Below are 26,195 nucleotides of genomic sequence, written 5' to 3'. Positions count from 1 at the left end.
AAGTTGGTAACCAGAGGGCATTTATTTAATATCGGCACCAAAAAAAGATAGTTCAAGGTTATTCCCAACCAGTGGAAAACCAATGGTGATTCAGTGGGGGAGACCTGACTGAGTTAAATGCTTCTCAGGCTGTTATTTGGCCACAGCTGCCCTCCCCTAGGCTTTAGCACAGTGGCAGAACAAGTCAGGTGTGTGATGGAATACCCCCACTTCTTGGATGAATGCAGCTCCAACAACACCCAAGAACTGATCAATCTTGATCAATTGAAGAGAAAGTAGCCCGCTTGATTAGGACCACATTGACAAGCATCCAATCCCTCCACCACAGATGCTCCAAAGCAACAATATATACTATCTACAAGATGCAATGCAGAAATTATCCAAGGCTCCTTCGACAGTACCTTCCAAACCATGACTAATTCCATTTGGAAGGAAAAGCAGATACATGGGAACACCACAACCTGCAAGTTCCTCTCCAAGAGATTCAGCCCTCTGCTTTGAAGATACATTGCCATTCCTTCAATGTCATTATTTCCATCCCCAACAACTAGGAATGGGTAATAAATCCTGGCCCAGTCAGTGATGCCAATGTCCCATGAACTAATTTAAAAAAGATGATGGCTCCCTCTGGAGGAGGAAAAGGGGACCAGTTCCAGTAATAATTGAAAATAAGTGTAATCAGTGTAATTGAAACAATTGATAGCAAAGCATCAGATAAAGAACTAATGGGCAATAAATGCTGGCATCGTCAGTCATACCCACATCTTGTGAATCAAGATAAGCACATGGATGATTTTGGGATAGTGTAGGGGGATGAGCTGAGAATAGTTCACAGTTTGGCACAACATTGAGGGCTGAAGGGCCTGTTCTGCACTGAATTGTTCTATGTTCTAAGATGTTAATAGATTTTTTTATAACCTTACGGCTTGTCTTTTGTTGAACTTCCCGACTGCAAATCTATTTAACCAGACAAATCTTCTGCTTTTATACACAGGTGAAGCAAAACTGAATCCTCAAGATATTGCCAGTGCACTGATGGATGCAATAAGTGATTATGTGGTGGACTTTGTTCAACCTTCACTCTCTTTGATAAGGATTGTATTGTTCAATTCATTCATGCTGGATTCATTTCGCCAATGTATAGAGAAGCGTTTCAAGCATTCCCAGTCCACTGGTAAGGAACTATTCAAAACTTGATAAACCTCCAGGTGCTTTCCATGATCTTCAAATCCAGTTCAGTAATTGCACATGTTTTGCACTGTTAATGTCAGTTCTGAGTTCAAATAGACTCCATTTTCTCTGAAGTTGAGGTGTTATACTAAAATATTGTAAATCTTATTATAAGTGCTCATGAAGGGGGCAGTTGAAATCTATACAACTCTCAAACTGTGAAGGTATGTAAATGCCCAACCCCATATAGAATAAGTAAACTGTTTGCCTGCAAGACTAGGAGGTTTAAAAAAACTGTTTTACTAGTTGCAATAGCTGTATTCGTGTCCTCCTAAGGATAGTTTTTTTTCTTGTTTAATGGTTGCCTGCTATGTACAATGTATCTCACTAGGGGATTATTAATTCAAAGTTTAATTGACAGTCCATAGAGGGTATTAAGAGATCAGTTGTCTTTTGAGTGGGGTTATGGATGCAACTATTTATTCTTTATAAACAATTGAGAACTTGAGATCATTTAAATGTGTCAGGTGGGTTTGTTGAGTGGGAATTTTTTCGTACGATGAAGGTTCTAATAGATGTTTTGAATTTTGTTTTCTTTGATTACAACATGGTTCAATTGGGGAAATAGTGAGAAAGTGAGGACTGCAGATGCTGGAGAGTCAGTGTTGAAAAGTGTGGTGCTGGAAATGCACAGCAGGTCAGGCAGCATCCGAGAAACAGGGGACTTGACATTTCGGACATACGCCCTTCATCAGGAATGTGGCGAGGGAAGGGGAAGGGGGCTGAGAGACAGAAGGAGGCTGGGGTTGGGGCTGGGGGGAATGTAGCTGTGAAGGCGATAGGTGGATGCAGGTGGGGGGGTGATTGTGATAGGTCAGAGAGAAGGGTGGAGCGGCTAGGTAGAAGAAAGATGAACAAGTGGGACAGGTCAAGAGGACAGTGCCAAGGTGTTTTGGGGGTAAGGTGGGGAGAGGGGAAATTTCAAAACTAGTGAACTCGACATTGATGCTGTGTAGTTGAAGGGTCCCAAGGCAGAAGATGAGGCATTCTTCCTTCAGATGTTGAGTGGCTTCAATTTGGCAGTGGAGGAGGCCTAGAACTTGCATGTCCTTGATGGAGTGGGAGGGGGAGTTGAAGTGGTCGGCCACAGGGCAATGGGTATGGGGGGGTGAGGGGTTGTGGTAGGGCTAGAGGGCTAATGTTTACCAAAAATACTGGGATGAAATGAGCCAGTCTTTTTAAAAATTCTGTTTTGGTACTCTGCAGTCTCTGTGACTGCCTTTAACGTGTGCACTGAGGTGGGCAGATAGGCTGCCATCTCAAAATGATGATCCCACCACTCAATGAATTTCTCCAAGGGCAACCTCAGCAAGCTGGGAATATTTTCTCAACTCCCTCCACCAGACTGGAGACCAAAGATCCACACCTATTTTTTTCAGGGATAATGGTGAGAAGCAACAGATGGTTGAGAAATAGGAAAGGGTGAGGAGAACTCCTTGGAATGCACTAAAGGTGCAGGAGGCAGGGAGAGAAGCTTTTGTCAGTGATTCATTGAGAGCAGCTGAATCAATCAGAAGGGAAGCATCTGGATGACAGTGGAGAAGTGGAATTCTTTTTAATTGCTCACAGGATGTTGTTATCATTGGCTGTGCCAGCATGTATTGCCCATCCTTAACTGCCCAGTTAAGAGGCTACCAAATTGCAGTTGGCTTGGAGTCACATGTAGGCTAGACCAGGAAGGACAGCAGATTTCCTTCACCATAGGGCATTAGTGAACCAGATGTACTTTTAACAATTGACAATAGTTCCATGCTGGTCAGGAAGCTAGCTGTTATTCCATTGAATAGTTGGCATCTACCATGGTGGAATTTGAACCACATTGCCCAACCATCAGCTTGGATTCCTGATCCACTGACATTACCACTCTGCCACAGCCTTCCCTTAAGAGTTAATTTGATTATCGTCCCTTGTTTCCTGTCAGTTGCATCCAATGAGTGTGGGTTAAAGCCACCAAATGTCTTCTACGCAAGAATCTACCAGGGGTTACCTGAAAATTCTGGACTTGAATCTAACCTGTGCCAAAAGAAGATTATTTTCCTTGTTGATTTAGGGTGTGCCATGACGTTAGAGACCTGAATTACTCTGGCGCACAAATCTACTTATACTTTGATGCTGTCAGTCAAATTCGTAAATTGAAGAGATGCCGTTTATTATCAGTAGCAATTCCTCCTATAGACATTGTAGCATTTCTGCATTTGCTGATTCTCTAGCCTTCATGTAACTTCATATGTACTGCAAATCAGTTAGGAACGCTTTCTAGGGACATACTCAATTAACCTTGATGTAACCACTGTTTGGCTTATTTACTGTGACATTCCCTGACTCTGAAGACCTACTTATTAACACTAGGAAGGGATCAAAATGAGACTTGGAAAAAAAAAGTAGGGTTTAATTTAAAGTGAAAAATACCAGGAAAGGAAAAAGAAAGGGAAAATAAGGAGAGTGGGCAGAATTAAAATGTACAAAGTTCTTTATTTTCAGCAAAAGTCAGATAGTTTATTTTTATGATTTAATCTTAATGATCTAAGTATTAGTGGCTTCTGAATTTTGAGAAGCTCAGATATCAAGATGCACTAATGACTTCATAGTTTCTTTTTACCAAACACAGGTTGATTTTCTGTACATTGTATTTTGTCAATGAATTTCAATAGTGGTTCTTTTTTCGTTCACCATAACATTGGTAACAGAGCTATTAAGGTTACAAAATGGTGGACGTAATTGACATTTGTGTCATTTTCCTCAGGTTTATTTGCCAAGGTAACAGGGACAATAAACATGGAATTTCATTTTTGGCGAGGGGGGGGGTGGTTAGTTTAAGTGAGAGAAGAGGGCAAAGGATAGCTGGCCCTCATTATAAAAGTTCTGTCCGTATTCTTATATTCACAGAATGAAGTTCTTTCTCTATAATGGAAAATATTGTTAGGAAATGTACCCATAGAATGTATTAGATATGTATTATCACATGTGAGATAAATCTTCTCTTTTTCTTTCAGTGAGGCCTATTGACGCAGTTCGACCTATTTATCCAGTCACTCTGACAGCAACAAAGCATTTGACTGCCACAGTTGAAATATATGGTGTGAAGCAGGAAAACATTGCTGGGACACAGAAGGATATTGAAAATATCATCAAAGAAAACTGCATCAGCAAAACAATACCCACTACAGTTATAGGCTGTTTCTTAGATGACGAGAAGCAACAGATCATGGATCTCTGTGATAAATACAACCTGAAAGTTGAAATTCGGGAAAAGGAAATAGTAGTAGACGGATATCACGCTGATGTTCTGGAATCCATTGTGCAAGTGAACTCTATGCTTCAAAATGTCACAAGTAGAGAGCTTAGAAAGCAGGATGAGATTCAGTTGAAGAAAACTGTCCAATGGGAGATTATGACAGATGAAACAGCTCAGCCTTATGATCAATCTTTAAACTATGAAATTGAGAGAGCTTACCTGGATAAAAAGAAAACCATAGTTTACATGAAAGATGGGGAAAAGTACACAATTGATTTGGCTTCGTTGCAAGAGAAAGACTCAAAAGGAAATGTAGTGGATATTAAGAGAAGTGTCCTTCAAGGAGGTATGTCAAAAATAAATGATTATCTTTATAGAGCTTTACAGCACACATCATGGTGAATCCTCTTAACCTACTTTAGATTCCTCACTAATTTTCCTTCAGATTATATTTTGAAAAATGGTGTGTCTCTCTTTTAGTGAAAGCTTAAAGTTAGAATCCCTGAATCTGGAATTTGCCCTACTGGAGTCGAGAGTGTGGTGCTGGAAAAGCACAGCAGGTCAGGCAGCATCTGAGCAGCATAAACCCTTCATCAGAATATTATGCCCTAAATGTTGATTCTCCTGCTCCTCGGATGCTGCCTGACCGGCTGTGCTTTTCCAGCATCACACTCTCGACTCTGATCTTCATCTGTTGTCCTCACTTACTGGCCTTCTGGACACTTGATGGGGCCATCAGTCTGCCCTATCCAAATTCCGAGGATTAGTTACAGAGAATTGCATTGTATGTCAGCCCTGATGTCTGTCACGTGTTCCCAAATAGAAAGTAAAGGCATGTTGAGCTTCAGGTGAGGACCAAATCAGATATGGTGATAATATTGAGGAACCTGTTGACGCACGCAAGTTGGTATAATTAAAGGATAATTAGTAGGAGAATGCAGTGAGAATGAACAAAATAACAGACAATGGTTGGGATTGGGAGTGAGTAGAGAGGAATTGATTACGATGTCACCTGATGAATACTGGTGTGGGTAGGGGTGTTCAGCTGAACAGGAGTTCAAAAGGACTATGGGTGATTGTAACAAAAGATTTTGCTGGATGGCAGTCTTTCTCCTGACCCACAAGCAGTGCTTTAAAACTGACTCAACTGCAGGAACTGGCAGCTCCAAATTCTTACTGGGCTTTCTTATCCTAAAGAGCTCAAAGAAGTTTTAATCAACTTGGTCAGCCATGTTATGGCACACATGTGGGGCAAGTGAGACTTGAACCGGATTTTCTATCCCAGGGGTCGGGATACTATCTCTGTACTAAAAGGTGAGGGATTCAAACCACACCCATTTAATTATGAACATGCCATCAAGCCTGCCCCACTATTCAATTTGATGTGATTGATCTTTTACCTTAATGCCATATTCCCATACATCAGTAGTCTCCAAAGACCCATCCATTTCTAACTTAAACATTTTAATAATTACGTTTCCAAGAGGATTCCAAAGACTCACCATCTTCTTAATGAAGAAATTCCTCCCAATCTAAGTGCCTGTCCTTTATCCTGAGGTTATATCTCCTGGTCCTAGACTTGTCAACCATGGGAAACATCCTATTTTCCTCCATTGTGTCATCCTTGTAGGAATATTCAACAAGGTCACCTCTTATTCTTTGCAATTCTGGGGGAGAAAAGGCCCAGTTTCCTCAATTTCGCTTCATAAGACGATCATCCTTATAAACCTGTCATCCTACAGATTAACTTGGTGAATCTCTATTGAATAGTACCTGGAACTACAATGTTGTAGCCATTACAGAAATTTGGTTGACAGAAGGGCATGATTGGAAGCTCAATATTCCAGGGTTTAGATGTTTCAGGCCTAACAGAGAGAGGTATACAAAGAGTGGGAGAGTTGCATTGCTGTTTTAGGAGAGTGTGACAGCTGCACCAATAGAGGAATGTAAAGAAAGCAGGAAAAAAATTAAGCGATCAATTAGGGGGGCTAAAAGGGGCTTGGCAAAGGGCCTTTGTCCTTGGCAAATAGAATTAAGGAGAATCCCAAGGCATTTTATCCATATTTTAGGACCAAGAGGGTAGCTAGTGAAAGAGTAAGTCCACTCAAGGACAAATCAGGGAATATATGCTGCATTTTGGGAAAGCAAATCTTAGCAGGACTTATACACTTAACGGTAAGGTCCTAGGGAGTGTTGCTGAACAAAGACATCTTGAAGTGCAGGTTCATAGCTCCTTGAAAGTGGAGTCGCAGGTAGATAGGATAATGAAGAAGGCGTTTGGTATGCATTCCTTTATTGGTCAGAGTATTGAGTACAGGAGTTGGGAGGTCATGTTGCGGCTGTACAGGACATTGGTTAGGCCACTGTTGGAATATTGCATGCAATTCTGATCTCCTTCCTATCGGAAAGATGTTGTGAAACTTGAAAGGGTTCAGAAAAGATTTACAAGGATGTTACCAGAGTTGGAGGATCTGAGCAACAGGGAGAGGCTGAACAGGCTGGGGCTGTTTTCTCTGGAGCGTCGGTGGCTGAGGGCTGAGGTTTACAAAATTATGAGGGGCATGGATAGGATAAATAGACAAAGTCTGTTCCCTGGGGTCGGGGAGTCCAGAACTAGAGGGCAAAGGTTTAGGGTGAGAGGGGAAAGATATAAAAGAGATCTAAAGGGCAACTTTTTCATGCAGAGTGTGGTACGTGTATGGAATGAGCTGCCAGAGGACATGGTGGAGGCTGGTATAATTACAACATTTAAGAGGCATTTGGATGGGTATATGAATAGGAAGAGTTTGGAGGGATATGGGCTGGGTGCTGGCAGGTGGGACTAGATTGGGTTGGGATATCTGGTCGGCATGGACATGTTGGACCGAAGGGTCTGTTTCCATGCTGAACACCTCTATGACTCTATATGTAGAGCCAGAGGAAGTGGGTAAGATCCTTCATGAATACTTCACATGGGTATTCACCAAGGAGAAGGATATAGGTGATGATAAGATGAGAGAGTGATATGTTGATATTCTGGACCATGTCAATATTAAGAAGGAGGAGGTAGTAGATATCTTGAAAATCATTAATGGTAGATAAGTCACCATTGCCTGATGGTATCTACCTAAGGATACTGGGGGAGGTAGGGGCGGGGGGAGATTGCTGGGCGCTTGACAGAGATATTTGTATCCTCTTCAGGCACAGATGTGGTCCCAGCAGAGTGGAGAATAACCAATTGATCCTTTGATTAAAAGGGGCAACAGGGATAATCCAGGAAACTATGGGCCAATGAGTCTTACATCAGTGGTAAAGAAATAATGCAAGAAGATTCTGGAAAAGGACAGATTTTTTTTTAGGGTTAGTCAGCATGACTTCATGTGCAGCAGGTCTTGTCTCTCAAATTTGCTTTTGTTGAGGAAGTAATAAAGATGAATGATGGGGGCAGGGCAGTGGATATTGTCAACATAGACTTTATTAAAGCATTTGAGAATGTCCCTCATGGTAGGCTGGTGTAGAAGATTGAGTCACATGAGGTCCATGGTGAGTTGGCAAGTTGGCCAGAGAAGACAGAGGGTAATTGAGGAAGCATATTTTGCTGACTGTGACCTGTGGTGTTCCGCAAAGATTAGTGCTGGGACCTCTGGTGTTTGTAAATTATTTGGATGAAAATGTAGATTGTCTGATTAGTAAGTTTGCAGCCAGAATAAAAATTGGTGGAATTGTGGATAGTGAGGAACATTGTCAAAGAATACAGCAGAATATAGATAAACTACGGTGTTGGGTGGAGAAATGGCAGGTGGAATTTAATCTGAACAAACGTATCACAAAATGTAGGTGATACACTTTGGGATGTCACATGCGTGAGGAATGTATGCCTTAGGAATACTGACATGCAGGGAGATCTTGGGGTGCAAATCTGTAGCTCCCTGAAAGAGGCAATGCAAGTAGATAAGGTGGCAAAGAAGGTGTATGGCATGCTTTCACTCATCGTTTGAAGCATTGAGTATAAAAGTTGGCAATTCATGGTGCAGCTGTAGAAAAATTCAGTTAGGTTATATTTGGAGTGTCATATGCAGTTCTGGTTACCACACTATAGGAAGGGTGTGGCTTTGGAGAGGGTGCATAACAGGTTCACTGGGATGTGGCCTGGAACGGAATGTGTTAGCTAAACAGAGAGTTTGGACAAACTTCGATTGTTTACGCTAGAGTATTAGAGGCTGAGGGATGATCTGAGTGAAGTATATAAAATTATGAGAGGCATGGTGGATAGTTGGAGCCTTTTTCTTCCCAGGTGAAAATGTCAGATTCTAAGGGGCATAGGTTTAAGGTGAGATGGGAAAGTTTAAAAGATATGTGTGAGGCAAGTTTTTTACGCGGGAGGTGGTAGGTGTCTAGAATGTGCTGCTGGGGTAGGTGACAGAAACAGATACATTAGCAATGTTAAGGAGGCATTTAGACAGACACATGAATATGCAGCAAATAGAATAATGCAGGCTGTGTGCCGGCAGATGGAATTAGTTTAAAATGGCATCATGGTCAGTACGGACATGGTGAGTTAAAGGGCCTGTTCCTGTACTGTAATGTTCTGTGTTCTGTGGAGAGAAATAGTGAGTAGACGAGTGATTTTGACAGTTAAGTGGGATGAGTGAATTTAACTGATCAGTGGAAATTGTTCAAGTTTTTGCTTGACCTTAAATTAGGAGGAATTGGTTTTGAAGGATTCAAAGCAGAGACACCTCTTAAAAATCAACAAAAGGAGGATGTGAGGTGTCCCCACATTAGGTGGAAAGAAAATAAGTAACATTAATGTTGCCCAATTTTAGCCAGATTGACTGACTGGGAAATAAAAGCAAAAATTCTGGAAACACTTAGCAGGTCAGACAGCATCTATGGAGACACACAGATTTAATACTAACTCTACCTGAATACTTACAGCGGTTATTATTTCAGATTTCCAACACCTACTGTGTTTTTCTATTGTATTAAACTGAAAAATAACATTGAAAATAGCCACCAAAAGATAATTTTAAACAGAATTGTCATAAACTCTTAAAAACTGCGAATTAATTTTGTTTCTAACACTATTTCTATCATGACAAGTGGTACCATATGTCACTGGTAGTGTTAAAGAATTGCTGGACTTGGCATTTACAATGTTCAGTCAGGAATTAGCTCAAAACTGCAGACAATACAATGCTGGACTGATTGTACAATTAGTACAATGCAAGTTGAAACATTTCAAGCTTCAACTGAGGCACAAACATGTGAATGCACTGACAGGTTCCTTCGAGTGAAGCATAAGTGAAACGTTTAACCATTGAAGGATGATTCGAGTGTTACAAAGCGTCAGAGAGTTCAATTATCGAGAAAGATTTATCAATCTTGAAAGGAGGGAGGTCCCTGTAGAGAAAGGCAAATTATTAAGCATGAACACACATAGCAACAAGATATTTTGAGATATGTTATGTTATTAAAGTGGGGAAAAACAACCAGCAGTTCCAAATGGTGAAAGGTAAATGTGGAACTGATGTCAGAAAGATCTGCTTTGCACAAAACGTAGTGGCGACATTGATACTTTATCCAAAAGAGTCTGCTGCAGCAATTGGATACCTGTGACTACTTTATCATTTCCTTTTTCATTGCAACTCTCAAGTTCTTTTTCTACGTCCCTTATAATCACTCCAGAGTGAGATTTTGTCCGGGTTTTAAGCACCTTAGTTGAATGTGCATTGCCGCTTTCTGGCGCAATTTGATTCCCTTTCTGGGCAGGGTAATGCCTCCCTGTGATTGAAAATGTATTTGGATAATATGATAGCAAAGACTTCAGATGGTTCTGCAAATATTTTCTTTGTTTGTAACTCCTGTGCCTTCTGCATGGACTAAATGTAATCAACAATAAAACTCAATTGACGTGTTGAAATGAGGTCAGAGACGTGTTTAGGAGTGAGGGTGTAATTTTAGTAAATTTTGGTTGTAATCTGCATTATTGCTGCATTTCTGTCTATTTTATCTTCCAACAGTATTTGAACTCCCACCAAACTGGAGTTACATGAAAAATCAGGAGGTGTTAATAGTTGTTCTTCAGTCAGGTACACAAGAATACAAAGATGTGGCAAAAACATTCAAGAAATCTTGTGGGAAAACAATTGTTGACATTGTCAAGGTATGTATGTCTATTATGTTCAATTACATTTGAATTTGTATGTTTTTGCTTTTTATTTAATTTTGTCCTACACAGCAAGCTACAGCAAACATTGTTTTAACTGGTACCTTATGAACCAGCCCTCTCAAGGAACCTGCAAATTTTATGCATTATTTTGCCCAATTGGAGAAAATAATTGTTTAAAAATGTATAAACTTCAACTTGAATACAGTTGTTATTTCATAAAATAGCCACACAAAATATCAAGAGTTGATTCAATTTTGAGTCATTTACTCCTTAAATACCACAGTGTCAGTTGAGGGTGTGAGTGAGAAGGCTCTCTGACAGTAGGTTTTATTTAGGGCAAAGTTGCATTACTTATAAGTGTTTTATGCTGTAAATCAAGTGTGACAGTGATGTGAATGTCCTCTGCATTAATTTTCTATTATTTAGTTGTTGTTTTTTTAATATTGATAATGTAGACCTCCTTGATTATTTGGATGATTTGATTGACCAACACACTTCTGGTCCCATAGGTGCCAGTTAATAAAATGTTTGCTGTATTAAGATATCAACTATTGAGGTATTGTCTGTTGGAGCAATTTCTTTCAGTTAAAATTAATGAAGTATATGTAATTCTATTTTGATAATCATTCATTTCTTTTGCTGTAATAAGTTAGAAGTCTTGTCTCTGCCTGTTCTTCCTGCAGCCACTGGTGGCAATGTAGGTTCTTCATTCCCAAGTCCTCGTCTTATTGTTTTGCGAATTCTGAGGAGATGGACAAGTGCAGCAGGCATTATTGCCTTTTCACTTACCTGCTCAACTCAGCACATACATCTGAACAACTTCTCTTTCTTTGGAGACATCCTTTCATTCTGACCACAATAACCCTGCGCCACAAGACCTCTCAACTTTACCCCAACCTCTTCACCTGACCACAACTATCCCATCTTACTGTCCTCCTCTCACCCACCTCAAGTCTACCCCAACCCCTCTCTCTTTTGACCCCTCAAGCCATCATAGAATTATGTTGCATACAGGTATGGTATCTGTCCATTCACCCCAGACAGTCTGTTTATTTCTCAAACATTTATAATTCACCCAAGCCTTTTCTCATCTAATTTTACTATTGTAAACCTCTATTCTCTTCTCCTTCTCCTGTTTACCTAGTTTTCCCTTAAATATTTCCATGCTCCTTTCTACAGCTTCTCCATTGATTGAGTTCCTGTTGTTACGACACTGCAGTGAACTCTTCTGTTAATTAAACCCAACATACAGAAAAGTTCACCTCACCTCGTAATCTGTTAAAATATGAGTGACAGAGAACTCCCAAATCCCACTATTTAAAGAAAATAATATTTACTGTTTGATAATTTATTTGCTAACTCTGAAAGTGAACATTAAACAACAACTATTCACAACTCTAAGCCCCCCTTTCTCTTAACTGCTTATTTCCTGCCTCCAACTCTACATAAATGTAGGGGTACGGGTGGGTTGCGCTTCGGCGGGTCGGTGTGGACTTGTTGGGCCGAAGGGCCTGTTTCCACACCGTAAGTAATCTAATCTAATCTAACAATGTACTGTTCCAATAAGACACTGATTAAAATTACGTCAACTTAATTTCAAAGCCACACAACAACTGTCAGGTTCGGTGTCTTTCTTCTTCTGGCTGATGATCTCCCTGAGTCGTCATCTTTCTTTTTACTGCGAGTATGTTTCATATGAAAAGGTCCCTTTGGTAGAAAGTGTTCCCTAATTTCTTGCATCTCTTTCGATGGCAGTTGCTCTGTCTCGAATTTTCAAAACATCCGCATTTTTATATCCCCAATGTCAGATCATCTCATTGGTTTGATGTTGGCAAAACAATAAATTCAAACTTGATTGGGTTTTAATATCCTGGAACATAATTTAAACTGATTGGTTAAATTCAAATTGTTGTCAAAACAGCACCCAAAATGTAGGTATCCATTTCACAGCCAAATATTACATATTTTCAGTTTTCCGGTACACACTGAGACTGCCATCTAGTCATATCACAAGTGCTTATAATCTCTCAGTTCAGAACAGTATTCACTCTGTCTTAAAGGTACAGTATACATCTACATAACACTATCCAACACTGAAGAAAATAACTTTAGTCGTTGGAGGTGAATTACCTCATTCCCAAGCGACACTGCAGGAATGCCTCCCAATAGTATCCTAAGTCCAACCTTCTTCAGCTGCTTCCAACTGCCATCTATAAAATGGTCAGAAATGGACATTTTGACAAATGATTGTGCACAGTTCATTAACTATGCTTCAGATTCTGAAGTAATCCCTGTGTAGATGCACACATATGTGGACACCATCCAGGTTTGGGCTAACATTCATGCCACATAAGTACGAGGCAATGATTATCTCCAACAAGAGAGAATCTAATCTTTGACACTTAATGATATTATTATCACTGCACACCCAATTATCAACATTTCAAGAGTTGCTATTGACTGGAACTCAAATAGGATCAACCATATAAATATCGTGGTTATAAGAGCAGGTGAGAGCTTAGGAAGCCTGCAGTGAGAGATTCACCGCTTGACTCCTCAACGTTTGCTCACTGTCTACAAACCACAACTCAGGAGTACGACAGATTACTCCCATTTCCCTGGATGAGTGCAACTCCAACAACACTTAAGAATCTCAATATCACAAGGTTTATGAAGGTTTGTAGCTCAGTTTGAGGTTTAAGGTTCTAGGTTTGCTCGCTGAGCTGTAGGTTTGATATCCAGACGTTTCATTACTTGGCTAGGTAACATCATCAGTGGCGACCTCCAAGTGAAGCGAAGCTGTTGTCTCCTGCTTTCTATTTATATCTTTATCCTGGATGGGGTTCCTGGGGTTTGTGGTGATGTCATTTCCTGATCGTTTTCTGAGGGGTTGATAGATGCTATCTAGATCTATGTGTTTGTTTGTGGCGTTGTGGTTGAAGTGCCAGGCCTCTAGGAATTCTTTGGCATGTCTTGGCTTAGCCTGTCCCAGGATAGATGTGTTGTCCCAGTAAAAATTGGTGTTTTGTTTTTCATCCGTGTTTAGGGCTACGAGGGAGAGAGGGTCGTGTCTTTTTGTGGCTAGCTGGTGTTCGTGTATCCTGGTGGCTAACTTTCTTCCTATTTGTCCTACGTAGTGTTTGTGGCAGACCTTGCATGGAATTTTGTAGATGATGTTGGTTTTACTGGGTCTTTTAAGTTTGTTAGTTTTTGTTTGAGAGTGTTGGTGGGTTTGTGTGCTACTAGGATTCCGAGCAGTCTTAGTAGTCTGGCTGTCATTCCTGAAACTTCTTTGATGTATGGTAAGGTGGTTAGGGTTTCTGGCTGTGTTTGGTCTGCTTGTCGTGGTTTGTTCTTGAGGAAACTGTGCACTGTATTATTTGAGTATCCGTTCTTCTTGAATACATTGTATAGGTGGTTCTCCCTTGTTTTCCGAAGTTCGTCTGTGCTGCAGTGTGTGGTGGCTCGTTGGAATAGTGTTCTGATACAGCTTCGTTTGTGTGTGTTGGGATGGTTGCTGGTGTAGTTAAGTATTTGGTCAGAGTTTGTCAGTTTTCTGTATACGCAGGTTGACAAACTCACAAAAAAAAGACGAAACCGATAACACAGGGGCATGGATATACAACTTATCAGACCGGACCCTATCAGACGCAGAAAAAGCAGTACTAGTAAAAGGATTAAATTTCAATTACCGAGACACTAACAAGAAGGATTTCCTAGCGGCATTAGAAACCAAATTGAAGGACAACAATCTCACGGAAGAAACACAACAAGCTATCAGACAGACAATTGCACCTACTCTGAGCCGAAAGCGGGAAGGAAATAAACAACACACAAGAAAAGAAAGCCCTAGAAAACCTCAAAAAGACAAAAACATCGTTATATTACCTGCAGACAAAGGTCGGCTCACAGTCATCCTGAACAGAAGGGACGACATAGAGAAAGCCAATGCACTACTCGCAGACACCAACACCTACCAACAGGTGGCGCTAGACCCGATCCCACAACTAGGAAACAAAATTATATATCTTCCTAACCTGCAATCTTCTCCCTGACCTCTCCGCCCCCACCCCCACTCCGGCCTATCGCTCGCATCTTAACCTCCTTCCACCTATCGCATTTCCAATGCCCCTCCCCCAAGTCCCTCCTCCCTACCTTTTATCTTAGCCTGCTTGGCACACTTTCCTCATTCCTGAAGAAGGGCTCATGCCCGAAATGTCGATTCTCCTGCTCCTTGGATGCTGCCTGACCAGCTGTGCTTTTCCAGCAACACTTTTCAGCTCTGATTTCCAGCATCTGCAGTCCTCACTTTCTCCTACATGTCTCCTAAGAAAATTACACAATTCTGGACAATTAAACAAGACGGAATTCCAGAAAATGAAACCCGACGGGACCAACACCCCAAGATTCTACGGACTATCAAAAATCCATAAACCAGGAGCCCCCCTCAGACGCATAGTCTTACTACCCGGACCACCAACTTACAGACTGGCCAAAGAACTACACGCAAGACTGAAATACCGAGTAGAAGAGTCAGAGCACTCCATCCACTCCAGCCAGGAATTCCTAAAAGTTATCAAAAACACCAAAACAGAGGAAGAGAAAGCAATGATCTCATTCGATGTAACAGCACTATTCACCTCCATCAACATTGACCTGGCAAAGGAAACACTCGCCACACTTTTAGAAGAGACCATCACACACACACCAACCACCATCAATCACATTACCAACGAAAACATCATGAAGCTAGTGGACCTCTGCCTCACCACCCACTTCACCTTCAACAACATAGTCTACAAACAAACCAACGGCACATCCATGGGATCTCCACTATCAGAATTCATAGCAGAAGTGGTAATGCAGAGACTAGGACAAACAGCCCTACCAATCATCAAACCAAAAATCTGGGTCCGCTACGTAGATGACACCTTTGTCATCACAAAACGAAACAAGATAGAAGAGACATTTAACATCATCAACAACACCCTCACAGGCATAAAGTACACTAAGGAGGAAGAAACCAGCAACAAACTTGCATTCCTGGATGTCACAGTCGAAAGAAAGGACAACAGAGAACTATTAACCTGCGTATACAGAAAACCGACAAACATTAACCAAATACTTAACTACACCAGCAACCATCCCAACACACACAAACGAAGCTGTATCAGAACACTATTCCAATGAGCCACCACACACTGCAGCACAGACGAACTTTGGAAAACAAGGGAGAACCACCTATACAACGTATGCAAGAAGAACGGATACTCAAATAATACAGTGCACAGTTTCCTCAAGAACAAACCACGACAAGCAGACCAAACACAGCCAGAAACCCTAACCACCTTACCATACATCAAAGAAGTTTCAGGAATGACAGCCAGACTACTAAGACTGCTCGGAATCCTAGTAGCACACAAACCCACCAACACTCTCAAACAAAAACTAACAAACTTAAAAGACCCAGTACAACCCATGGACAAAACCAACGTCATCTACATAATTCCATGCAAGGACTGCCACAAACACTACGTAGGACAAATAGGAAGAAAGTTAGCCACCAGGATACACGAACACCAGCTAGCCACAAAAAGACACGACCCTCTCTCCCTCGTAGCCCTAAACACGGATGAAAAAAAAACACCATTTTTACTGGGACAACACATCTATCCTGGGACAGGCTAAGCAAAGACATGCCAGAGAATTCCTAGAGGCCTGGCACTCCAACCACAATGCCATAAACAAACACATAGATCTAGATGCCATCTATCAACCCCTCAGAAAACAAACAGGAAATGACATCACCACAAACCCCAGGAACCCCATCCAGGATAAAGATATAAATAGAAAGCAGGAGACAACAGCTTCGCTTCACTTGGAGGTCGCCACTGATGATGTTACCTCACCAGGTAATGAAACGTCTGGATATCAAACCTACAGCTCAGCGAGCAAACCTACACCCTAAATCTCAATATCACCCAGGGCAAAGTAATCCACTTGATTGATGCAACATCTATCATCCTCAACATTCACTCCCTCCTCTGCAGTGGCAACAGGCAATACCATCTTCAAGATGCACTGCAGAAACTCACTAAAACTCCTTCAATAGCACTTTCCAAACCCATGATCTCTACTACCTAGAAGAGGGCTGTAGATGCAAGGGGTTAAGCACCATCTGTACTTTCCCCTCCAAGTCACATGCTATCCTGAATTGAATCTATATTATTATTCCTTCACTGCTGCTGGGTCAAAATTTGTCTGAATTCTTTATTGTGTATCTTGGTAGCTGTCTTATATTGGTAGTTATGCTATTCCTCAGAAATAAAAGTTTTTCTCTGTACACATTCAATTAAATTTCATCCTTGTAAATATTTCCTGCACCCCCTCTATTTCATTATAAAATTAGAATCAGTAGTACATGCTGTAAATGAAATCTGAACAATGTTAGTTGCATGTAAATTTGGTTGTATCTGTGGTGCATGTTTTGCTGATCAATGATCCTTAATCCAGATAATAAATGATGTGCCTATCCTTCCATCCAAAATGTGATTTGTAGATAACACTACATTGGGTGTATAGTTACTACTAAACGGGACTGCAATAAATGACACGAGGATTTTAACAGACTTGCAGAATGGGCAAATAATTGTCAAATGAAGGCCCACACAGGTAAATATATGGTAGTATGCTTTGGTAGGAAGAATGAGGAGGTCACTTAAGTTTTTGATTCTAACTCATTAATGTAAATTGTGAAGGTGTGTTGTTCTCATTACTGAGTGTCACTCTGTCTTCTGTCACAGTCACTAACTATCCTTTACTTTCATTTCTTGCTCTTGGTCTTGAAGCCAACTAGCAATCCATTTTGCCATGTGTGTTCTTTCACCTTCTCCCTTAAATTATCATCAGCTGCACCAGAGATTTGGCAAGCCTGACTTATAAGTCACCCAGGAGAAAGTGAGGACTGCAGATGCTGGAGATCAGAATCGAGAGTGTGGTGCTGGAAAAACGCAGCAGGTCAGGCAGGATCCGAGCAACATAAGCCTTTCATCAGGAAATTATGGCCGAAATGTCATGATGCTGCTTGACTGGCTTTGTTTTTCCAGCAACGCACTCTCAACTTTTAAACCATTCAGGATTATTGTTCCCTCCAACATCCAGTATGTTTCAATAATGCTTCACACCAAATTGAACTTATTAAAATATTGTTAGTTTCAATTGTCAGTATGTTTATTTTTACATGAGGAAATAATATTGTATGTGTGTTGCATCTAGATCGAAAGGGTCCAGAATCTCAAGCTTTGGCAAAGTTATTCTGTCAGAAAACAAAATGCAGAAAGAAAGTATCCTGGGATGACTATCGAGCAGATCCTTTATCATGGAACCACAAAGGAAATTGCCCAGAGAGTGAACAAAACTGGGTTCAACAGAAGCTTTTGTGGGAGAAATGGTAAGAAAGAATGTAACAGAAGATGCAATATTTAGGGCAACGATAGTCTGATAAAGAAAACCAGCAAACAGTGTTTGATGGGATAACTTGCGTTTTCACATTTATGGACTCAATTACTTCATGTTCTGTGATCTAAGAATTTAAATCTGGATGCCAGAAGTATTGGAAAAAAATATATAATTGACATGTTGTGATTAGCTGTTAGTGGTTAATGCCAAACAGAACAGGACTATGATGTACAGGTAGAAACGTTAGCATTGGAGATATCCCAGAGTTTAGGGTCACTGCCAGGAATTGCAAACAATAGAAATGAGGGGAGCGTAGAAAGTTGTAGAAATTAATTTTTTTTTAAATCTCTGTGTTTTGAAGGAGCAAAAATAATGTAACATGCACAAAAGATAATTGACAGAAATACGTTTCCTGTTTTCCATCTTTTTTATTTTCTTTTCTGGGTCCTTTTCTGTTTCCTCTTTGCTGTTTCTCCAGATGGCCTCTTATCTGATTTGGGCTGGCATTACAAGTAGTGTCAATTGTTGCATCTTCTGAATAGTGCTATTTTCCTTGCTGGAGTTATTACATAGATCCTGCAGATTTAAAAAAGGATTTATGCACACATGCAATCTTGGCATATCTTCACAGTGATCATGTGCGGTTTTATTTACTGTCCTTCTGATTGAATGTGGGAGAAAAAGTAAGCCCAAGCTAAAGAACCTGTTTGGAAAAGGAAGCACGGATGGATTACTGTCCATTTTCATTAAAGAACGTACTTAATGACAGGGCTGTGAGAATTCTCAAAGAGGGATAACTACATATGTCTGGAAAAACCAAGTCAGCATAGCAACAGAATATTGAAGGACATTCAGAGCTATAGTGCTTCAATGCTTTTCTTAGGTTCTATCACAGTTTTTTTTAATGTAAACCAAAACAAGACAATACAGACTTCATGCCCAAACATTTTGTTTATATTGGCTTTGATTGTTTGATTCAAATATCTCTACAGCACTGGACCTAAAAGAAATCACTGCTCTCAAATATGCTCAATATTTGCACAGAAATTTCAGAATTCCAAAGGGCAGAGATGTACAGCTTGGAGTTCTGCATGTATGCCTTTGACACTGACTCTGCCTTTACAGGCTGATGCTACATGACAGGAACTTGTCCAGAAACTTACTCCAGTATGCTCATGCCTCTCTATACTTAATGGTTAGGTCCTGGGGAGTGTTGCTGAACAAAGAGACCTTGGAGTGCAGGTTCATATTTTCTTGAAAGTGGAGTTGAATGTAGATAGGATAGTGAAGAAGGCATTTGGAATGCTTTCCTTTATTGGTCAGTGCATTGAGTATAGGAGTTGGGAGGTCATGTTGCGGCTGTACAGAATATCGGTGGGGCCACTTTCGGAATATTGTGCGCAATTCTGGTCTCCCTGCTATGGAAAGGATTTTGTGAAACCTGAAAGGGTTCAGAAAATATTTACAAGGATGTTGCCAGGGTTGGAGGGTTTGAGCTATAGGGAAAGGCTGAATAGGTTGGGGCTTCATTCGCTGGAGCATCGGAAGCTGAGGGATAAGATTGTATAGGTATATAGAGTCATGAGGGGCATGGCAAATAGTCAAACTGTTTTCCCCTGGATAGAGGAGTCCAAAGCTAGAGAGAATAGGTTTAAGGTGAGAGGGGAAGAATTTAAAAGAGACCCAAGGGGCAACTTTTCAAGCAGTAGGTGATGCATGTATGGAATGAGTTGAAGGAGGAAGTAGTGGAGGCCAGTACAATTACAATATTTAAAAGGCATCTGGATGGGTATCTGAATAGGAAGGGTTTAGAGGGATTTGAGCCAACTGCTGGCAAATGGGATTTGTTTATTTGAGGATATTTGGTTGGCATGAACGAGTTGCACCAAAGGATCTGTTTCCACGCTCTGCATCTCTCTGATTCCATGACTCCATGATGGCAAAAGTTGCACCAAAAATGCCTCCAAATTCATTTACAAGTAAACTTACTGAATAATTTACCTTACACTCTTATCCTCACCCAGTCTGATGCCCCACACTCCATGCCAGGTTTGTCTCCTCACTGTCGATCTCATTTTAATGCACATTGTAATTGCCATCCATCCTGCATCTTCCCATTGTTTATACTGCTAAATCCAAATTACTGAACTACAAAAAAAAGATACGATACACATGGAAAATTGGTTTTAAAGTTGTTGAGGGAATAGCTTAATACTGAAAATTGGCTCCAGAGTGTTGACGTCCTGCAATCCAAAACAGGATCAGCAAAAAAAGGATTAAATTGTGCTACAATTTCCAGATTCTCAAAACACTGTAGTCCATGGGGAGTAAATGCATCCAGTGGTGTTGCTGGGAAGGAAGTTCCATGGTTTTGATCCATTGGCACTGAAGAAACAGCAATATTCTTTTTAAATCATGATGGTGTGTAACTTGAAGGGCACTTGTAGGTGGTGGTGTTCCTATATATCTGCTATCCTTTGTCCTTCCAGGTGGTCAAGGTCATGGGTTTGTAAGGTGCTGTTGAAGGAGCCTTGCTGCAGCACATCTTGTATATAATATATTTTGCATATTTTCAGCTACTTACTATGGAAGAGGAACTTACTTTGCTTTGGATGCCTCATATTCATGTGACAACAAATACTCCAACCCTGATTGTGATGGATGCAAATGCATCTACCAAGCACGGGTGATTACTGGGAAGCTGTGCAAAGGAGAATCCAATATGCTGGAACCAAAGCCTGTAGATCCACAGATCGACTCCGCTGACCTTTGTGACTGTGCAGTGAATGATGAAAACAGCCCTTCCATTTTTGTTATTTTTTGCGATGACGGTGCATATCCAGAATACTTGATAACTTTTAAAACAAGAGTAGCATGAGTCCAAAATATGTAATGTATTGACAGCTGCTGCTATCACTGTAAGCTCCATTACCAATCAAGCTGTTGTGCTTTTATGGCAAATCATTAGAGTTTTATTCACGTTCCTAGAAAATCCAGCGTTCTGCAAATTGCATTTTTTGGGATGTTCTTTTGTAACTGATTGCCAATGCAAGCTGCTTCCAATGAGCATGGAACAGCAATTTTAACGGACAAAAATCATGTGCCTTGTTTCTTTATCATACATTATCATCTTAGATGTTGAATCAGAAGCTGAATAATGGGAATATAGGTATAGGAGTAAGCCAGTCATTGAGGCTGTCCTGCCATTGAATTAGTTCATGGCTGATCTTCTGCCATGTTGCCTCTTTTCTGCATAATCTCCATATCTCTTAATGTCATTAGTCTCCAAAAACACACTGATTTCTGCCTTCAACCTGTTCAATGTTTGAGCTTCCATAACTCTCTGGCATAGAAAATTCTAAAGATGAGCCATTCTCTGAGTGAAGAAATTCCTCTTCATCTCAGTCTTGAATGGCCTGGTCCTTATCCTGATTTTCCATCTTCTTTCTTTGGAATCACCAATCAGGGGAACCATCCTATCCACATCCACCTGTCATACCCTGTAAGATCTTTGTAAGTTTCAATGAGTTCACCTCTCCATCCTGGAAACTCTACAGACCCAGCAGTATGGAACCAGTTTCCTCAATCACTCCTCATTAGTAAATCCCACCTTCTAGAGATTAATCTAGTGAACCTCCATTGAACTTTCTCTAAGGCAGGTATATTTTTCCTTGGATAAGGAGACCAAAACTAAACACAAGAAAGCACTCTAGGTGCAATCCCACTAAGATTTTATACACCTGCAGCAAGACATCTTCTAGACTTCAGTCCCCTGCAAATGAATGCTCAATATGACCCCTCCTAATTGTTTGATGCACCCGAATTAGTGATTTATGGTCAAGAACTCCTTAATTCAGGTGGACACTTCTCAACCTCTCACCATTTATGAAACTTTTTACCTATGCATTTACATATATGCAAACAATTGATTTATTCATTTGCTTAGCATATCCTGGAGATCTTGAGGCAGGTTGAGTCACATACCTCCTTCTGAGCTGGCAGTTCAGACTTGAGGTCTTGATGATCACAAAAATCGCATTCATAACATGTTGATTGTCAACCTGCAAATCCTTCCAACACCCTCATGGCAAGTGGTAAGTTTGGGAGAGTCTGCTGGTCAGCCATATTTGATGCAGATTTGCACATCCTCCACCCCCACCCCACAAGCTATAGTCTCTAGCTTCAGGCCAACAATCTCATAGTATGGAAACAGGCTGTTTGGCCCAACAAGTCCACACCAACCCTCCAAAGAGTAACTCACCCAAACCCATTCCCCAACCCTATTACTGTACATTTCCTCTGACTAATGCATTTAACCTACCCATCCCTGAATACCCAATTTAGCATGGCCAATTCACCTAACCTGTGAGAGGAAACTGCAGCACCCAGAGGTAACCCACACCAACACAAAGAGAATGTGCAAACTCAACACAGACAGTTGCCTAAGGCTGGAATTGAACCTGGATCCCTTGCACTGTGAGGCAGCAGTGCTAACCACTGGCCCACTGTGTTGTCCTGCTATCCAGGAGAAGTGAGCTACAGAAATATCCGTTTTATCTCATGTGTCCCTAGACACAGGAAGTCTGAACTTGTCATCTTAATATGGATGTGCAATGTATTGACAGCTGCTGCTATCAGTGTAAGCTCCATTACCAAAGCTGCCCACCAATCCAACAGCACCTTCTAGACTTTAGTTAGGTTTGAAAAATGATTGACACATAGAGACAGCACCATGGTTAGCACTGCTGCCACACAGTACCAGGGACCCAGGTTTGATTCCAGTCTTGGGTAACTGCCTGTGTGGAATTTGAACATTTGCACCTTGACTTCATGAGTCCTGATGGGTGCTGTGATTTCCTCCCATACTTCAAAGTTTAGCAAATTAAGTGGACTGGCCATGCTGAATTGCCCTATAGTATCCAGGGTTGTGCAGGCTAGGTGAATTAGCCATGGTAAAATATGGGGTTACAGGGGATAGATTTGGGGGGTGGGGGGGATTATGGGTATGGGTGGAATGCTCTTTGAAAGGTTGATGCAGACTTGATAAGCCAAATGGCCTCTATCTGCACTCCAGGGACTCTGTGACATAGAATACAAATAATTTTCTTTGATTACAATTATGAACGTTTAAATTGTTTTACAGGATGATTAAATTACCTTATGAATGAATAAAATTTTCATCGTTGCATTTTTTAATCTAAATATTCATATTCTAAATTGTAAATGATACAATGATGGGAATCTTTGTGCAGAAGCTGTTATTGCAGATGATTTTCTTCATACAGTTTACATTTAATTCATCTGCAGCCATTCACTGTAATTAATCTTGTGAAATGCACTGCACCTTCTGGTGCAAACCCACCACTGTTAAACACAAAGATTTAGAAGTTCATGACAGTGATTTCACATTACTCAAAGGGCATGCTGCTGAAGTGATCGCAGATGGAAACAATTAGAAATCAAGCTATTTGTCTCATCATAAGACTACTGAAAATGTTCTGCCTTACTGATTCAAGTGCAACTGAAGTTTTAGTACTTACCAACTTATATTTACATTTGAATAAGTGTCTGACCCTGAAAAGTTAATTTTATATTTGCCGAAAGTCAAATCTTCCCCATTACATGTTTTAAAGAGCTCTAGTTTTTAAAAAAATAATAAAATCTATTTTTACAGCTTGATTATGTTTCATGTCTACCTGAATACCATGTATATAATTCTATATGTTATGTTGGCCTCTGTAAAGTTGTAAAAAGAGATAAATATAAAGTAACTGATACTTCCTGGTTAACTATGTACAAGAATTACTTGATGTGATTGGCCACTTGACTAGCTTGATGCCATCAATTTGTGACACGCGCAAATGGGTGAATGAGATTCACACTGTCCCTACTTACTACCTACTGAAACCATAACAAGGGAATGGGCTTGGCAGAATTAGCAGGGAAAGTAAAAGTTGCAGAAGTAAAAGTTAACTTTGTGGTTCTAAGATCATTGGATATTTGTGAGATGCTTTCTTCGAGATTAGCAGTTATTGCCATTTAGTTTCATAGCAACATGGAAGATCACATATTTTGTAACATTCGTACAATTAAATATTTATTTAAAGAAAATATCATTCTGATGTATGAAGTTATGATTTTGTTGACTGGAATTATTGAAGCTATTTACCGTGTCGTGGTTGTGGTATGTTCACCGAGCTGGGAAGTTGACTTGCAGATGTTTCGTCCCCAGGCTATTTAGCCTGCCTTAATAATGGGCCCATCACTAATTCTGTTGTTCATTTACACATTTAAAACAGAGTTGTATCAATTGAGTAGGACTTTGCTCGCAATGGTTTTTGCAGTTCACCTCACGAGGAATTGCGGCAAGGCTGGAGGATTTGATCAGCTGATACCAGACAGCAAATCCTGAGGAAATCTCTCAGATTGGGAATTGGAATTAGAAAAGAAAAAGAACAAAGTAAATCTTTGGGTACTACAAAGCACTTCTGCTTTTCATTTCAACAGATGGGATTTCCATTAAGAGAACAAGTTGCATAAAATTGGGGCTTTCGATTGCATTAAAAGTAGAAAGAGACAAATTCCATTTGGTAGTTTGATGCCTTTCTGATAAAAGGAAAATAACATTTATTTAATAGTGTTTTGTCTTTAATCATTGGTACAGCAGAAATTAATTCAGCTGCAAAATCTTGACATCATCATTTCAGCTGAAGTTTAACTTTCTCTTTTCACCATTGTCGGTCTCTGGAGGTTGCAAGAACATATCCATCAGATATTTGACATCCGTACATATTTCATCGTTACAAACATTATTTCCATTTGTCGGATTTTTGTTCACATATTTATGTCAACATTTGTTATTGTAATGTCCTAGATTCACATTTCCCATTGATTTATCAGTGCCAACTGCCTCCAGGCAGTAGATAATTTCAGGCAATCAGCCACTCTGTGTTTATTTTATCTATGATCCACAAATCACACAGAATACTTTCTGCTACAAAGTTTATTTTAAATATCTAGCATTATTTAAACAAGCAAAAACTATTTACAGTGACATTCTAATTTGTTGATCAATCTTTTTAAAATCTGTCATTTTATTTGTCCACATATCACAGTTCGTAAATCAATTCTTCAGTGTACGTTCCGCATATGCTATTATTAAATTCTCAATGATGCATTGGCACCATTTATTCAGTGGAATTACAAAAATATTTTTCTTCACCTTCTAGCAGTTCTTACTCACTTATTCTTTTCAAGATGATTTCTGAGAAGCTAAAGATCAAATTCCAAGGGATTCATTTAGATAAACGTAATAATTTCAGCAGAAAAGGAGTATGCTTGTAAGTGAGTGAGACAGACAGATGAGGAAAAGATGTCATTATTAATTTCAGCCTTTATTATTTTTGTGTCCTGTAATGTTCAGAAAGTAGATAAATTTATAAATAAGTGTGTTGGTCCAAGCATCAACAATCTATTGTCACTAAATAAAATCATTTTAATCAAAAATACCTGACGGTAAGGGGAAAAGATAAGCAAATATTGGTTGTCCTTATCTTAATTTGACCTTTTTTTAAAAAAAAAGAAACAAGCTGAATATTGAAATGACAACACGCTTTGAAAAAAAGACTGGAGTGAGGGGAGTTAGGAAACAGGGAAAGGATGAGAGTGAGAGGGGCCTCTATATATTCATTCCATGCCGTTGGAGGGGAAGAAGCAATGATAAATGATTAATTATGAGGTTGAGCAATAGTGGAATTAAGGGAAGGAAATGGTCCAGTGGTATTATCACCAAACTTTAATCTAGAAACTCAGTTAATATTTTGGGAATCTGGGTTCAAATCCTGCAATAGCAGAGGGTGGAATTTGAATTCAATAGAAGAATCTGGAATTAGGAGTCTAATGATGACCATTGTCAATTGTTAGAAAAACCCATTTGGTTCACAAATGTCCTTTATGGAAGGAAACCTGTCATCCTCATCTGGTCTGGCCTACATGTGACTCAAGTTCCACAGTAATGTGGTTGACACTTAACTGCCTTCTGGACAGTTAGGGATGGGCAATAAATGCTGGCCTAGCCATAGAAGCCCACACACCATGAGTGAATTTTTAAAAAAAAATTAA

At 40.1% G+C, this 26,195-nt stretch overlaps 1 protein-coding gene across 4 annotated transcripts in view; it reads left to right on the top strand.

Moving 5' to 3' along the window:
* The window catches only part of LOC132817039 (protein mono-ADP-ribosyltransferase PARP14-like), an 87,572-nt gene extending 64,534 nt beyond the window's left edge, over nt 1-23,038 (top strand). For all 4 annotated transcript variants that reach the window (XM_060827081.1, XM_060827084.1, XM_060827082.1 and 1 more), the window contains 5 exons: nt 995-1,174; nt 4,224-4,811; nt 10,468-10,610; nt 17,892-18,066; nt 20,651-23,038. In XM_060827081.1, the coding sequence (XP_060683064.1) occupies nt 995-1,174; nt 4,224-4,811; nt 10,468-10,610; nt 17,892-18,066; nt 20,651-20,952 (1,388 nt within the window). In that variant the 3' untranslated portion in view covers nt 20,953-23,038. The remainder of the gene's footprint in view (nt 1-994; nt 1,175-4,223; nt 4,812-10,467; nt 10,611-17,891; nt 18,067-20,650) is intronic.
* Nucleotides 23,039-26,195: the final 3,157 nt, after the last annotated feature.

The sequence above is a fragment of the Hemiscyllium ocellatum genome, chromosome 7, assembly GCF_020745735.1.
Source record: "Hemiscyllium ocellatum isolate sHemOce1 chromosome 7, sHemOce1.pat.X.cur, whole genome shotgun sequence".
Classification (NCBI taxonomy): domain Eukaryota; kingdom Metazoa; phylum Chordata; class Chondrichthyes; order Orectolobiformes; family Hemiscylliidae; genus Hemiscyllium; species Hemiscyllium ocellatum.
This window is presented reverse-complemented; position numbering and strand designations above follow the sequence as displayed.